At 43.9% G+C, this 15506-nt stretch overlaps 1 protein-coding gene across 5 annotated transcripts in view; it reads left to right on the top strand.

The window, feature by feature from the left end:
* The window catches only part of pde4ca (phosphodiesterase 4C, cAMP-specific a), a 121495-nt gene that overhangs the window by 74296 nt on the left and 31693 nt on the right, over positions 1-15506 (top strand). For 4 of the 5 annotated variants that reach the window (XM_080778217.1, XM_080778221.1, XM_080778219.1 and 1 more), the window contains one exon: positions 10780-10974. In XM_080778217.1, the coding sequence (XP_080634343.1) occupies positions 10780-10974 (195 nt within the window). Of the gene's footprint in view, positions 1-10779; positions 10975-11455; positions 11467-15506 lie in introns of those variants that run through there. The other variant, XM_080778220.1, reaches the window with a different exon arrangement.

Raw genomic sequence — 15506 nt, 5'->3', positions numbered from 1 at the left:
GTCCTGTCCGTCCGTCTCGTCTGTCTGTCCGTCTGTCTGTCTGTCTGTCTGTCTGTCTGTTTATAGAAGTCTCTCTCTCTCTCTCTCTCTCTCTCTCTCTCTCTCTCTCTCTCTCTCTGTTACATTCATTTCAAATTCAAAGGGACTTGTTTGGCATGAGAAAAACAATGCATTTACAATACATTGCCCGAAGCAAGTGCATGTGAAATCGAACAATCTAAACGTGAATATAAAAAAGTGAAAAAATATATATATATAGGCCTATATATGTAATTATTATTATTATTATTTTCACTTCACCACCCTCCCACTCAACATGGCTATTTTCGATACTTCCCTCCTTTCTGCTCTGTTCAATTGTGTCGTGCATGTAGCTAAGTGGCTGACAGCCAGGACAGACAGAGAGACAGCCAGGACAGACAGAGAGACAGCCAGGACAGACAGAGAGACAGCCAGGACAGACAGAGAGACAGCCAGGACAGACAGAGAGACAGACAGAGAGACAGCCAGGACAGACAGACAGACAGACAGAGAGACAGCAGGACAGAGAGACAGCCAGGACAGGACAGACAGAGAGACAGCCAGGACAGACAGAGAGACAGACAGAGAGACAGCCAGGACAGACAGACAGACAGACAGAGAGACAGCCAGGACAGACAGAGAGACAGCCAGGACAGACAGAGAGACAGCCAGGACAGACAGAGAGACAGCCAGGACAGACAGACAGAGAGACAGCCAGGACAGACAGACAGACAGACAGAGAGACAGCCAGGACAGACAGAGAGACAGCCAGGACAGACAGAGAGACAGCCAGGACAGACAGAGAGACAGCCAGGACAGACAGAGAGACAGAGCAGGACAGACAGAGAGACAGCCAGACAGACAGAGAGACAGCCAGGACAGACAGAGAGACAAGCCAGGACAGACAGACAGAGAGACAGCCAGGACAGACAGAGAGACAGCCAGGACAGACAGAGAGACAGCCAGGACAGACAGAGAGAGACAGCCAGGACAGACAGAGAGACAGCCAGGACAGACAGACAGAGAGACAGCCAGGACAGACAGAGAGACAGCCAGGACAGAGACAGAGAGAGAGACAGCCAGGACAGACAGAGAGAGAGACAGCCAGGACAGACAGAGAGACAGCCAGGACAGACAGAGAGACAGCCAGGACAGACAGACAGAGAGACAGACAGAGAGAGAGACAGCCAGGACAGACAGAGAGACAGCCAGGACAGACAGAGAGGAGAGAGAGAGAGAACATGGCTTAAGGTGTGTGGATGAGGCTGCATCCATGGCTGCTAAAAGGGGGGGGGTGGGGGGGGGGGGTGGGGGGGATTTATAGACATTTATACGGCTTCCTGTCAAGGTCCAACGCTAACACTGACCCCGTGACCTTTTGGGGACAGTTTACAGTAATCTGCCATACAGTCCATACTACAACACATGGCTCCAAAAACAGTGGGTCGGGGACACATTGTTTTTACGGGTCCCCTTGGTTTTTTTTGTTTCCTACATTTGTTGTTTAATTATTATTATTTCAAAACATTTCTAAATACACCCCCCCAAAAAAAAGCTACAACTTTTCATTAATTAAACCAAAATTCAATGATTTTTTTCCCCAGTAAACCTCATGAAGAAATAAAAGGAAAATCTAAGAAAAATCCATCAATTAGAAGAAAATAAGTAGCGAAAATAGCCGATCTATACCAGCTCACAACGCGGTTGTGAGCTTTGTCGACGGCACAAAGTATTAACCCATTCTGACCTGAGATCAGATTCATACGAGGTTTCCACTGGACACACACTGGTCTGATTAATCCATTCTGACCTGAGATCAGATTCTGAAAAATGTCAGTCGTTCTTCGATTTTTCAAAAATAGCAGACCTACAAGCTCATAGCGCGCCACCGAGTGGCGCGCTATGAGCTTGTAGATCTGCTATTTTTCAATAGCTAAACCATAACATGATGCTAACACCAAAAGGGGTTCCCGTTCAGAATGTGTAAATCCCCAAAAATCATGGCTTTCAGACCCCATGCAGGAGCAGCCACATATACGACATATTCTTTGGCGTTTGCATAGTAGTTCATGCTCGTTCACGATCACGCCTGTGTGCTCAATCTTCACTCGCAATCTTCCGCCGTAGGCTGAAAACTAGGGATGTCCCGGGACACTTATTTTTCGCTTCCGATCCGATCCCGATACCACAATGTCTGTGTTAGCCGATATCGATAACCGAATACCGATACAGAGGAAAAGAAACGAAATAATATCTTATTTTGAAGTCAAACCGACCGGGAATAGTTTATACTTTATAGCCATCTATCTCGTGTTGTGTTTATAGCAGTACTAGCACTATAGAGCGCCGCAGGCCCTCCCCCTTTCAGAAAAGCGAGTGGCCCAGGAAATGAAACCCCAATGCATTCTTCCATCGGCCTTCTAATATAATTTATTTAAAGACGGTTACGCCGCGGACAAAGCCAACTCGGATCGTGACGAAATCATGACAATGAACACAATGTTTTGGGCCGATCAAATCATTAGAAAGAAAGAAAAGAAAGTCAGGAGACAACACTATTTGTTTTGTTTTTCGTCTTATAAATTATTTGATCGGCCCCAAAACATTGTGTTCATTGTCATGATTCGTCACGATCCGAGTTGGCTTTGTCCGCGGCGTAACCGTCTTAAATAAATTATATTAGAAGTGCCGATGGGAGAATGCATTGGGGTTTCATTTCCTGGGCACTCGCTTTTCTGAAAGGGGGCGGGGCCTGCGGCGCTCTATAGACTCCTCACTCAAATGTGCACTGTGCAGTTTGGGCAACTCCAAAGCAAACTCCACACATGCCCCAACATTTTATATACCTGCCATCGTGTCAACCCCTTTACGGACCCCTGTGTCGGATCGGTGGTTAGGACTGGCATATTCACCGATACCGATATGACCCGATATGACCAAATAAGGGCCGATCCGATACTTTTACATATGCAGCTGAGAGAGAGAGAGAGAGAGCGCTATTATGTTCTCATCTTGTTTGTGGTGTGTGTGTGTGTGTGTGTGTGTGTGTGTGTGTGTGTGTGTGTGTGTGTGACTATAACGACCTGATCATTCATGCATCTCAGTGACAGTTCACATGTTGATCGTAGTGGCATAATGATCTCTGTGTGTGTGTGTGTGTGTGTGTGTGTGTGTGCGTGTGTGTGCGTGTGCGTGTGCGTGTACGCACGTGCGCGCATGCATGCTTTGATACAACTAAAGTGAAAGATAAAGTGTCCAACGTGATGAATGTATCAACAGAATGCACTTGCTCCCCTACTTTGAAGTCATAACAGAGAGAGAGAGAGAGAGAGAGAGAGAGAGATAGAGAGAGAGGGAACTTGGAGCGAGGGAAAGGCGTGGGTGGATATATTTTGAATGCGTCCGCTCTATTTATAGCTCGCTATCGGGCGCTATCGGCTTCAAATAGCAACACCCCCCTCCCCCTCCTCCTCCCCCCCTCCTCCTCTCCCCCCCCTCCTCCCCCTCTGCATAAATATTCATGAATGGTTGGAAGGAAGACTCCGCTCTCTCTCTCTCTCTGCACAGTAGACAGCGAGAGAGAGAGAGAGAGAGAGAGAGAGAGATAATCTACTCTCCACCAGGGACACTATTCTTAGCTGTGGAGCTATACTGTAGCTCTCTCTCTCTCTCTCTCTCTCTCTCTCTCTGTCTCTCTCTCTCTCTCTCTCTCTCTCTCTCTCTACCCTCCACACTGCATGGAGGCTAAATTTAGCCCGCCGAGCGAGAGAAACACAGACGAAGATGTTAAAAATAGCAACGGTGTGCACAGTGGCATGATGAGGCGGGGGAGCATCACGGGGCTCAGCATCACTATGGGAGGGGAGGGGGAGAGAGACACAGAGACAGAGAGAGAGAGAGAGAGAGACAGAGAGAGAGAGAGAGAGGTGTGCCATTGGTTGAGCAGCTGCATTGCATAAGGGTTGATTGTGCCACGGGGGACACCCGATGTGTATATTATTATGAGGCTGGTTAGGTAGAGAGATGTCAGACATTATGCAATACTCCAGAGATACAAAACTTAATTGGACCTCTTAAAGCCACTGGTTCCCAAACTTTTTCATGTCAAGGACGCCATAGTTATCCCCGCGGACCCCCCCATTTGAAGAGATAATATGCCAGGGACCCCCCCATGAGAGAAGAGTTTCACGGCTCTATAGCAGTGGTTTTCAACCGGTTTAATTTCAAGGACCCCCAGTTTGACATGCATTAGTCTATGGACGGACCCCCATTTAATGGCATTTCTATCTCTGGGCCCCCCACATCTTTATTGTAAAATCAATGTTAATTTTAATTCTGAGAGTTACAGACCCATAAGGGTCCATTTGGTTCCTAACCATCGTTTAGCTGGGGACCCCCTGGAGCTCCCTCGAGATAATGTATTATGATAATTTTATCATTTATCATAACTTTCACACGCGGGTGTGATTTGTGTTTCCTATATACATTTGGGTTTTTAATTATTATTATTTCAAAACATTTTAAAAAAAACACATTCCCAATTAACTTTTCATGAATTAATAACAAAAACAAATCTAAGAAGAATTCCACCAATTGCAACAACATTTTAAGAAGTATATAGTGAAAACAAGCTCAAAACGTGTAGCAATTTCTTTTAATGTAGGCCTATATAGTCCTATACGCATACCTGCCATGTCGGATGGACCAAAACAGGCGTTGCAAACCAATGACAAATGAGTTCTACGTCAATCAGACTAGTGTTGAAAGAAACGGCTGTGTTGGTCCTCCTCAACAACATGGCAGGTGTAGTTAGGACTACTACACCTGCAGCCCACGGATAGCCACATTGAGACCCAGCCAGCAGCACACATCACATCGCTGCACTGAACACTGTGTCCTCCTCCAAATCTCACGTACCTTAATTTCCTCATCCTCTCTCTCTCTCGCTCTCTCTGTCTCTCTGTCTGTCTCGTGTCTCTCTGTCTGTCTGTCTATGCGTTTGTCTCTCTCTCTCTCTCTCTCTCCTCACTCCCCTCCTTGGCTATGTATGCATGCATAGTCAGTCCGAGTAGAGTAGAGATGTAATCACATGATATGAATGGCGGGATGCGGCGGGCGGGGGGGTGGGGGGGGGGCTCCTCCTGCTCTGTCTCGTGTCGTTACGTAACGGCCAATAACACGCTGCCGTCGTCTTCTCCTCATGCAGCACAGCGTCATCACAGCCAGCGTGAGCTCAGAGTGTAAGCGAGAGAGACAGAGCGAGAGAGAGATGGAGACACACGCACGCACACGCACACACACACACACACACACGCACAGAGAGAGAGATGGGGATGAATGTGGTGTATAGGTGTGTATAGCCATACTATAATACTGTTTGATTTGCAGTGTGTGCCTTGTGTAAAAGTGGAGAGGAGCTTATTGGATATTTTTCGTGTTTAGATAAATGCACCACATCTCTGTCTGTCTGTATACGTATACATGTATACGTCCGTAATCCACGTAACTCGTAAAAAACTAATCGATGAACCTGTTACGAGCGAGATTAATTTGTTTCTAAATATCGGGGGTTCTTAATATGTTTCGGGTTAATTTCCCCAGCCCTATACAGCACCCAGTCATTAATACACCACCAGCCCTTTATATATATATATAGAGGTATAATAGAGCAAGTGACAATCATATTTTAGCCATAATTTATTCACTATTCACTATTATTTGTTTTGGGCTTCACTTTATACTAGTATTCGCCCCTTAATTAATTGTCCCAAAAAATCTCCACGTTTTGCTAAAACGGCTGCTTTTCTTTATTACAGGCATCGACTATTTCTTTCTGCACCGGAGCGGAGTTTCATATTCGCATTGTTTGGAGAAGCTGCCGCTTGTTATTGTTGCCAAGTGGAGCTGCAGGCTGGCGGTATAGCGGCTCTCCTCATGGGGGCGGGGAGGGGAGGGGAGGGGGGGGGGGGGGGGGGTGGTTGCGTTTCAGCTCGTGATGAGAGGCTGTGGGAAAGTAGAGATCATGTGGATCAAGGCTATGCGGACGTGCCCAGACTGTAAAGAAAAGAGTGGCCTCACCGGTGGGTCTTTTATTTGCCTCCCGTCTCTCTGTTGTCGGATCATGTTTCGATCGGGACTCGGGACTCCTCACCTGAATGCCTATTTTTAGCCCTGCGCTCGAGTCACATGCCCCCCCACGTCAATACCCGATGCTATTTTTAAACCTGCAGTCCTCCACGCACAGTTCCTACACTAATACACATACAACAGGGACGGTGGGCATACATGCACACACGCACACGCACACTTTAGTTGACTTTTAGTTGACTTTATCCCATTTAAACCTGAGGACGATTCTACAAATGCCTTCTAAATCCTGACAGTTTTCTGAAAACCCTATTTCTATGTCAGTGGTTCTCAAACATTTCCATGTCAAGGACCCCCAAGATTATAATGTAATTGGCCGCCGACCCCCATCTGAAAATACCTTATTCCAGGGACCCCCTCCCCCCCCCCCCCCCCCCCAGAAGCAAAGATTTTAGTTAAAAACGTTGGCTCTGAAAGAATATATTCAAAGCTTTGCATGCACGACATTTTCACGATTTTTCATATAGCAGATCTACAAGCTCGAATAGTAGATCTACAATACAAGCTCGTAGCGCTACAAATCCGTAAATTACAATTCATTGCGCAGGGAGACAAATATAACAGGGTTGAGAGTTCAATGGCACCTTCTCCTCCACACAGACACCCTGCCTATAAACCGCTGAAACAGAGCAGTATTTGGCACAGAGTAGTTGCTTGGCTTAATTTGCTCTGTCATTTTGTCAGCTATTGTTAAGCCGCTCGTGGTCAGTTTATGTAGCCTACTGTACACGGCCCAGGCTCTCCGAATGTCAGCATGGGCGAATCTACATCGATATCCGAGGGTTATTATTATTATTATGATTCCAAGTTATGGTCGGTATACTTAGAATGTTTATCTAGGAATTATGCCTGGTCCATTTTACTACACGCACGCACACACGCACGCATGTCACACACACACACACACACACACACACACACACACACACAGAGTTGTTCACAACATGGGATGTTGTGAACCATTCACACCGTGGGTGAACGCAGAAGGCCAACAACGCCTTTGTCAATGCAGTCTTTTGTGTCAACTATATACATTAACGCACATCCACTTCATGCTCTTTTACGAGAGTAGCACTCGATTGTAATTGATTTTCTCGACCCCAAGAAGGTGACAGCTTTATAGGCTACCTCAAGTTGCCCTCGAGTGGTTTGATAGATGAGAGGGGGATGATGGAAGTGTATTTTCCCTCTGTCCTGTTTCATTGGAGGGTGAGACGTCTGTTCTGTGAAATACTATGTTAAGATCTGATGATGAGTAGAGCCCCGGCCGATGCCAGATCTTTGGGGCTCTCTCTCTCTCTCTCTCTCTCTCTCTCTCTCTCTCTCTCTCTCTCTCTCGTCAGTCACCCATTTTGGATTACCAGTGTTTTTGACTTTTGAACGACAACGTGTCAAATGACAAAGTGCTTCAAAGTTTCTGTTTGTGAAAAGAAACAAGTAACTTTTTGATAGAATTCGTTTTTCTGAAGTATGTTAAACTTTAAAAGAAAAATAGTATATGAAAAGTATATGAAAATAACATTTAACTTGAATTATATAGCCATACACAAACAAAAAAAGGAAAATTATAATGTAATAATATCTAAGATTAATTTAAATCAGTCTGGCTCTACTGATGATGTGATGACTTTGAGACGCTCAACGTGATGACGCACACTTATTTTCCTACACTCTGCATCCACAACCCAAAACATTTCAACGTGACCCCATTTTGACACGTATAACCCACATTGAAATGCTTATTTTAAGCTCTCTCATCGTGTGAAATACTGTAGTATTGTCACAGTGAACTGCATGAATGCTTTGTGTGTGACAATTAAGGTTCACATCTGTGTACTGTATAGTGCACTGTACTGTATATCCCTCTCCAACACGCAAGTCTTTTTGTTTGTTTTTTGTTCATTGTGGTTTATATTGGTGCTGCCGAGACTGCTACTGTTTCCGTGTGAATTACTGTGCTTCCTGCTGTACGGATAAATGACCTCTCGTTGAAAAGGTTCTGCGTGATGACGGTGATGAATGCATGTGGTATTTTTAAAGGTTCTATTCTTTGCTGCTTATATACTGTAGTTTCCATTCTCTCTCCAAAAACCCCTCCATTATTCTCAAGTTGGTATATAGCTTTGCAAGCTTAGAACAAAGTCACAAATAGAGATTGTATGTGTGGTCAAACGAAACTCCAAAGTCACAAGAAGAAACAATGACGTGATTTGTGTGCGGTTCTGTAATGCATGCATGAGTGTTGCAGGTAGCATACTATACGTTTGATTTATTACCTACAATTAAGAGCAGGTGTGTAGCCCCCTCCGGTAGATAGATACGGCACAAGGCGTTCTTTGTTGTACAGACATTTATTTAGCATACGCCAAATGCCGTGAGAACTGAATAAACATAAAAGACAATATACATTCAGTACAATATTCTCATAGAGAACAATAATGATGAACAATACAGGTTACAATAAACAAACACAAATGTAACAAATTATACCTCATTGGCCGCATCCACTTTGGGGGGAATAAACGGGGGAAATCTTCTCAGTATCAGTACAATAAGACTCTGATATCATGAACTGAACTCAAAACAGCAGATCTACATGTGGCAGCAGCAATGCACTGTAGCTGTTGCACGCTGAAGCTCTCTTCTCAGAGTGAACTGGCTCTGCCCTGCTACGCTAATTAATCAATCAAACATAAATCACCTCAAAACACATTAAGTAGAAACACATAGAAACATGAAATTGACATGAAACAGAAGAACCTTTTTATAAATTAACTTTTAATTCTGTAGGCAGCTTTTAATCTTGATGACAGCTACAAGGTGGCGCTTTGGAGAATGTGTATATTTGATATTCTAAAAGGGGAAATGACTCCCCCTCACCCTGCTGTGATGTTCCTATAGTTTCAGCTAGTGTTTTACTGTTCTGCTCCTTTTATTTTGTAGTAATCATTGTCTCTTGGACGGTTTCCTGTGTTGCTCTTGTTTACCTGCCTTGTCTAACCTTGTGATTAGTGTAGTTTTCTCCACCTGTGTCCTGTTAGTCTCCCAGCCTATCCCTGTGTTGATTTGTCAGTTGTGTTCACCTGTGTCCAGTTAGTCCTTGTCTATTTATATGCCCTTGTGTTTGCAGCTCTTTGTTTGGTCGTTGGTACATTGTCACAGTATTCTGATCCCCTAGTAGTTTTCCCAGTTTAGTATTTCCCCTGCCTTGTCCTTCGTGTTCTGACTGCCTGCCTGTATATTTGACCTTTTACCTGGACTATGATAACTGCCTACTCCTCCGGTTGGTTGAAATAAATACTTATATTTGAACTGAGCTGCCAGATCTGCCTCTCGTCTTGCGCTTGGGTCTTACACTGTCTTGACTCGAACCGTGACACCTACTGTACACTGATTGAACCACTGCAAACCCCATATATCTGGTGATCGGTGTCCTACAGAGGGCTATATTAGGCCTCCTTTTTTTTTCTACACCCAACTCTCACCAATCTCATTGTGAGCTTAATACAGTATGTGCTACATGTTCAGCGACTGTTGCCCTATTTTTGCCAAATGTTCACCTTATATAGGCACGCTAGGTTAACAAAGACAGCTTCTAGTGAAACAAGTTTCATTATAGTTCATGAATGTTTGGGGTTTTCACATGGGCTTGTGTCACTGGCCAACTTATCAGTTATTGTCTTCATGGTTTTATTAGAGCTTTGTCGTACTGTATATACAGTATATTGTAATGTATCTTGTCTTACACTGTGATAAATGAACGCAATGCCGCTATAAATATTTGTTCTGTCCTCTAATTCCAGTTACATGTATTTTTTTTAGCCTTCTTCAACTGTCCTATTTTGGGCATTGTAGTCATTATTTGTTATCACATTTATCACATTGTTTATCACATTTCGGCTATACTTTTCACTAATATACATGATTACGGTACATGGTGTGCTTTGAGATTTGGACTTGCCCATTGGTGGGTGTGTCCAGAGTGTAGCCACACGCTTTGATCTCGCCACAAAGCGGGTGCCACTATGGGCTATAGTTCCAAACACTGCTCCTAATGGCTGGAACTATCCCATTGAGATAGAATGAGCACGTCCGCATTCCACTGTTACAATGGAAGTCAACGCTAGTGTCGCCACTCTGATTGATTTATTAACAGTTTGCAGAATCACAGTACATTTCAAGTACAACTCAATACAACAACTGTTAACTGTGAGTGGACGACACCATAAAGCATTACACTTGTTTACAATAGAGACGTACGAATATACACAACTATATAGTCAAAACAGGAAATCATCATAGAGGAGGTAAAAAGGGAAAAGAAACATATACAGTGAGGGGAAAAAGGGGTGGGTGGGGGCCAGTTGCAGCCGTCCGTAGGTGCCCTTTGAGGGGTGGTTTTGAAGGAGTCAAGGGATTTGCATGTCTTAATGACTGTTGGTAGGGCGTTCCACAATTTGGAATTTAGTCTCTTACTATATTACTCTGTGTGTGCCTTGGGGGGGGGGGCACGGAAAGTACAAAAACAAACAAAGCCCTTAACCCTGCATCTAATTGAGACTTGCTTGTCTCTCTGTCTGTCTCTCTGTCTGTGTGTGTTTGGTCTGTTAGTTTCGATGTGGAGAATGGGCTGTCGGTGGGCCGCAGCCCCCTGGACTCCCACGCCAGTCCGGGGTCAGGCATGGTCATCCAGGCGGCCAACTTCCCCCACAGCCAGCGGCGGGAGTCCTTCCTCTACCGCTCGGACTCCGACTTCGACCTCTCGCCCAAGGCGCCCTCCCGAAACTCCTCCACCGCCAGTGACCTGTACGTAAGCCCCCTCTCTCTGTCTCTGTCTCCCAGTGACCTGTACGTAAGCCCCCTCTCTCTGTCTCTGTCTCCCAGTGACCTGTACGTAAGCCCCCTCTCTCTGTCTCTGTCTCCCAGTGACCTGTACGTAAGCCCCCTCTCTCTGTCTCTGTCTCCCAGTGACCTGTACGTAAGCCCCCTCTCTATGTCTCTGTCTCCCAGTGACCTGTACGTAAGCCCCCTCTCTCTGTCTCTGTCTCCCAGTGACCTGTACGTAAGCCCCCTCTCTCTGTCTCTGTCTCCCAGTGACCTGTACGTAAGCCCCCTCTCTCTGTCAGTGACCTGTACGTAAGCCCCCTCTCTCTGTCTCTGTGTCTCTGTCTCTGTCCACCGCCAGTGACCTGTACGTAAGCCCCCTCTCTCTGTCTCTGTCTCCCAGTGACCTGTACGTAAGCCCCCTCTCTCTGTCTCTGTCTCTGTGTCTCTGTCTCTGTCCACCGCCAGTGACCTGTACGTAAGCCCCCTCTCTCTGTCTATGTCTCTCTGTCTCTGTCTCTGTGTCTCTGTGTCTCTGTCTCTGTCTCTGTCTCTGTCTCTGTTACGGCCGCAGGCCTAGGTATGTCTTTGCCTGCGTGGTGCACCTCTCTCTCTCTCTCTCTCTCTCTCTCTCTGTGTGTCTCTGTCTCTCTCTCTCTCTCTCTCTCTCTCTCTCTCTCTCTCTCTCTCTCTCTCTCTCTGTCTCGTTCAGCCGGTGTTTATTTTGGCAGCACATTTTTAGATGTTTATAGTTTAGTCGTAGTGTTTTGAATGAAATGTCATTTTAGTTTTAGTCGTATTTCAGTCATCTGAATTGTTTTTGTGTCGGTCTAGTTTTGGTCGACTAAATATCATACGATTTCTACAAAGTCAAAATCTACAGTTGGTTTATGTCAACAAAAAAGCAGTTTGCCGCCAATGATGGTGTTGTAACTTGTAATGGCAGATTATACACTTGGTTGCATGCTGAAAATAGCAGATCTACAAGCTCACAACGCGTCGCGCTGCGATGAGTTGTGAGCTTGTAGATCGGCTATTTTCAGAGCGCAACAACACGAGCGCAACCAAGCATAAAAGGAGCTCTTCTCCTCTAGTCCCTCCCTCACATTTTAGTCTAGTTTTTAATGTGTTGACAAAATTCGTCATTATACTTCATAGTCATAGTTTTAGTCATCATGGCTTAGTTTTTATTTCGTTTTTATTCGTCAGTGACAAAAGGTATAGTCGATCTTTTTTTTGTCATAGTTTTAGTCGACAAAATCAACATTGGCTGGTTTATTGACCGCATTTACATGGCAGTCATTTTGCTCTTCTTACATCGTACAGTATATGGCGTGACAAACGAAGGGTACGATGGTTGTCTTTTTGTAGATCGGGGCGATCGCATGCGTTGTACATTGTACTTTTACTCCACTACATATATAGGCCTACACTAATCAAAAAAATCACACCCTTGTGAAGTGAGGGGCGCTCTAACATACCGTAGTTACGTCACCAAGAACGGTGGTCCCTTATTACCCGAGGGTTTCCACCGACATACCGCCAGCCGATTCGCTCAGACACATTTATGGCGTAAATTCTCCATTTATTGTCAATGGCATTTAATGTTTGTGTTAATTAAGACAGAAAGAACCTACAGGCCCCGGGACGGTTATAGCTCAACCGTCTGGGCACCGGCATGTGTCCATGTTGTGTCCATACATTAACCCATTTTGGACTGAGGTCGATTAAAAAAAAAAGGCTTCTAAATCCTAAAATGTTTCTGAAAAACCTATGTTTCTATGTGAGTGGTGCTCAACCTTTTTCATGTCAAGGGGGGTCCCCATGCTAAAGGAACCAAATGGGCCTGTAACTCTGGGAGTGTACAAATGGAACCAAACGGACTCTAACTAATTAGACTAATTTTTAGGGTCCTTGACATGAAAAGGTTTGGGAACCACTGTCCTAGACCACTCCGTGTTACTGTATTGTACACTGTTTTCACTGCATCCATATTTTTGTTCACGTCATTCGTCTCTCACTTAACCTACATCCAACCCCCTAAAATATGCACAGCTGTTGTTCATCCATGGGTAATGGATACTTTTATTTACAAGTCGTGCATCCATAATTCGCAATTTTGCTCGTTGCCACATCTGCTCTCATGCACAGACCTGGATCCAAACACATGAACAGGAATTTGCAACTATACGAGATTGCACCGATTGTCAAAATAGACAATGTTTGTGTTTACACACAGCCTCAAAGCTGGACATCGGAAGGGGCTAGCGCCCCTCACAAGCAGAAGTGCAGGTATATAGCAAGGAAACCAGTGTTGTTTTTGGCAGCCAAATATTGGTCTTTGTTTTAGTCGTAGTCTCTTGAATAGTTTTCATTTAGTTTAGACTAAATATCATAATCTCGATAATATCCGCATAGTTTGTCGTTGTCGGGATACTTATTCACCATCAGGGGACGATGAACCCTCGTTAAACCCCCTGTCGGTGAATTATATCTCCCAACAATGACCACCATATATCAGTAAGACACGCAAACGTGGGAAGCGAACGCAGCTCGTACATATTTGGGGTTTTTTAAGATTTATTTTTAAGTTATTATTTTTTTAAGTTAAGTTTTTAACTTAGCCATAACCATATAAGGAGTCCCCAAAGCAGCTATACGTCCAAATATGGAGTGTGTTGCATCAATCACAAACAAATCACTCAGCTCCATATATGGGCACAAAGGGGACACACACAGACACACGCACGCACGGACAGACATGATCTGCTAGGTCTCATAGTAAGTGCTCACTGCGTTCGCAATCACTGCGTTCGCAATGATCCTTTACAATAACACACCGTTGAATTCAGCCATTGATCAAGCATTCAACCAAGCCGTGTATAATAAAGTGAAGCATGGTGAGATTTCTTGGCAGAAATGAGCCCTTTGGTCCCATATAGGCTCTTTTTGTTGAACTTCGCTATATGAGCTTGTAGATCTGCTATATGGTCATAGAGATGTTTGTTTTGGTTCAGTAGAACACGACCATGTTTTTCCCCCTCAGGAGAACCAACTTCTAGTTCTGTTTCCAATCAGTGTTGTTTTTGGCAGCAGATTTTAGTTTTAGTCCTATAGTCTCTCTTGAATAGTTTTCATTTAGTTTTAGTCACCTGGAATGTTTTAGTGCTAGTCTAGTTTTAGTCGACTAAATATCATAAGATTTTAGTCGACTAAATATCATAAGATTTTAGTCTGCTATGTTCAGCATGCAGTCAAGTGTATAAAATGACTTATACTCGATCTCTTGTCCACTTGACTAGCCCCTTAATTCCTAACACTTTAATCTAGTTTTTATTTGTTGACAAAATTGTCAATATATTTAGTCTTAGTTTTAGTCATCACAGCTTAGTTTTCATTTAGTTTCCATTTAGTTTTCATTTAGTCGACGAAATCAACACTGGGATGGTGTTCATAATGGGAGCTGGCCCGCCTCACAAGCTGAATCATGTCTTGGTCTCCACCTTAAGATTCCTATTTGAAAATGAGTCTTTTTGGCCTTTGCTGTGGATTGAACTCTGAAGCCATAGCGGCTCACTGTTTGAGCCTGTTTGTTCTCTTTCTCTCTCTCTCTCACACGCATTTCACCACGAAGCCGCGGCAGCAATCCAGTATTTCTCAAGTCCGTTATATTGCATTTTTTCCCTCCCTGGTTTTATTTTATTTTGATTTATTTGTATTAGCACATCATGCAATATTAAACTGCTCAATGATGTGGGTTTTTTAGGGGGAAAAGACGCCATCCAGCACCATCTGCTCCTCGACAGGCCTCTTAGCCAGCTGTTGTTTCCATTGTGGAGCGCTCCGCTCGCATGTCAACTCTCTACTCTCTACTTTATTTTTTTGTTTTTGTTTCAGTGGGTTCCAAATCCCCACAGCCCCCCCCCCCCTTCCTCAGTGGTGGGAAGTAACTAAGTAGGCTACATTTTACTTACGTACTGTACTCAAGTACAATTTTGATGTATTTACTACTTTACTTGAGTAATTCCAAATTCCAGTACTTTTACTTCTACTCTATATTGTGCTTTTATACGCCACTACATTTATTTTGAAAACTTTAGTTACTAGTTAATTTGTAGACTTTGATTGTTATCACAAAACATACATGAACCACATCAGCCCTATAATATATTCATTTCGGGCGTCATTTGAAAATAGCCGATCTCATAGATGGGCTATTTTCAAAAGATTTTGTACAGCATTTGATAACTTGAAATGGGACTTTTCTGCGTGCTTTTTCTTTTTGTACTTTTAAGTATACTATTTCCATGCCAATTATACTTTTGTACTTTTACTCAAGTAATTTTTTTAATTCCGGACTTTTACTTGTAACAGAGTAGTTATATTATTGCAGTATATTGATACTTAATTGTCTTTTACTGAAGTTAAAGATGGAGTGCCGTGATTTTCTTCCACCATAAAACATGATCATCAGGTCTTATTGTTATATTAGGAGGTATAATCTTTTTCAAAAA

The sequence above is a fragment of the Protomyctophum bolini genome, assembly GCF_963924005.1.
Source record: "Protomyctophum bolini genome assembly, chromosome: 12".
NCBI lineage: Eukaryota > Metazoa > Chordata > Actinopteri > Myctophiformes > Myctophidae > Protomyctophum > Protomyctophum bolini.
This window is presented reverse-complemented; position numbering and strand designations above follow the sequence as displayed.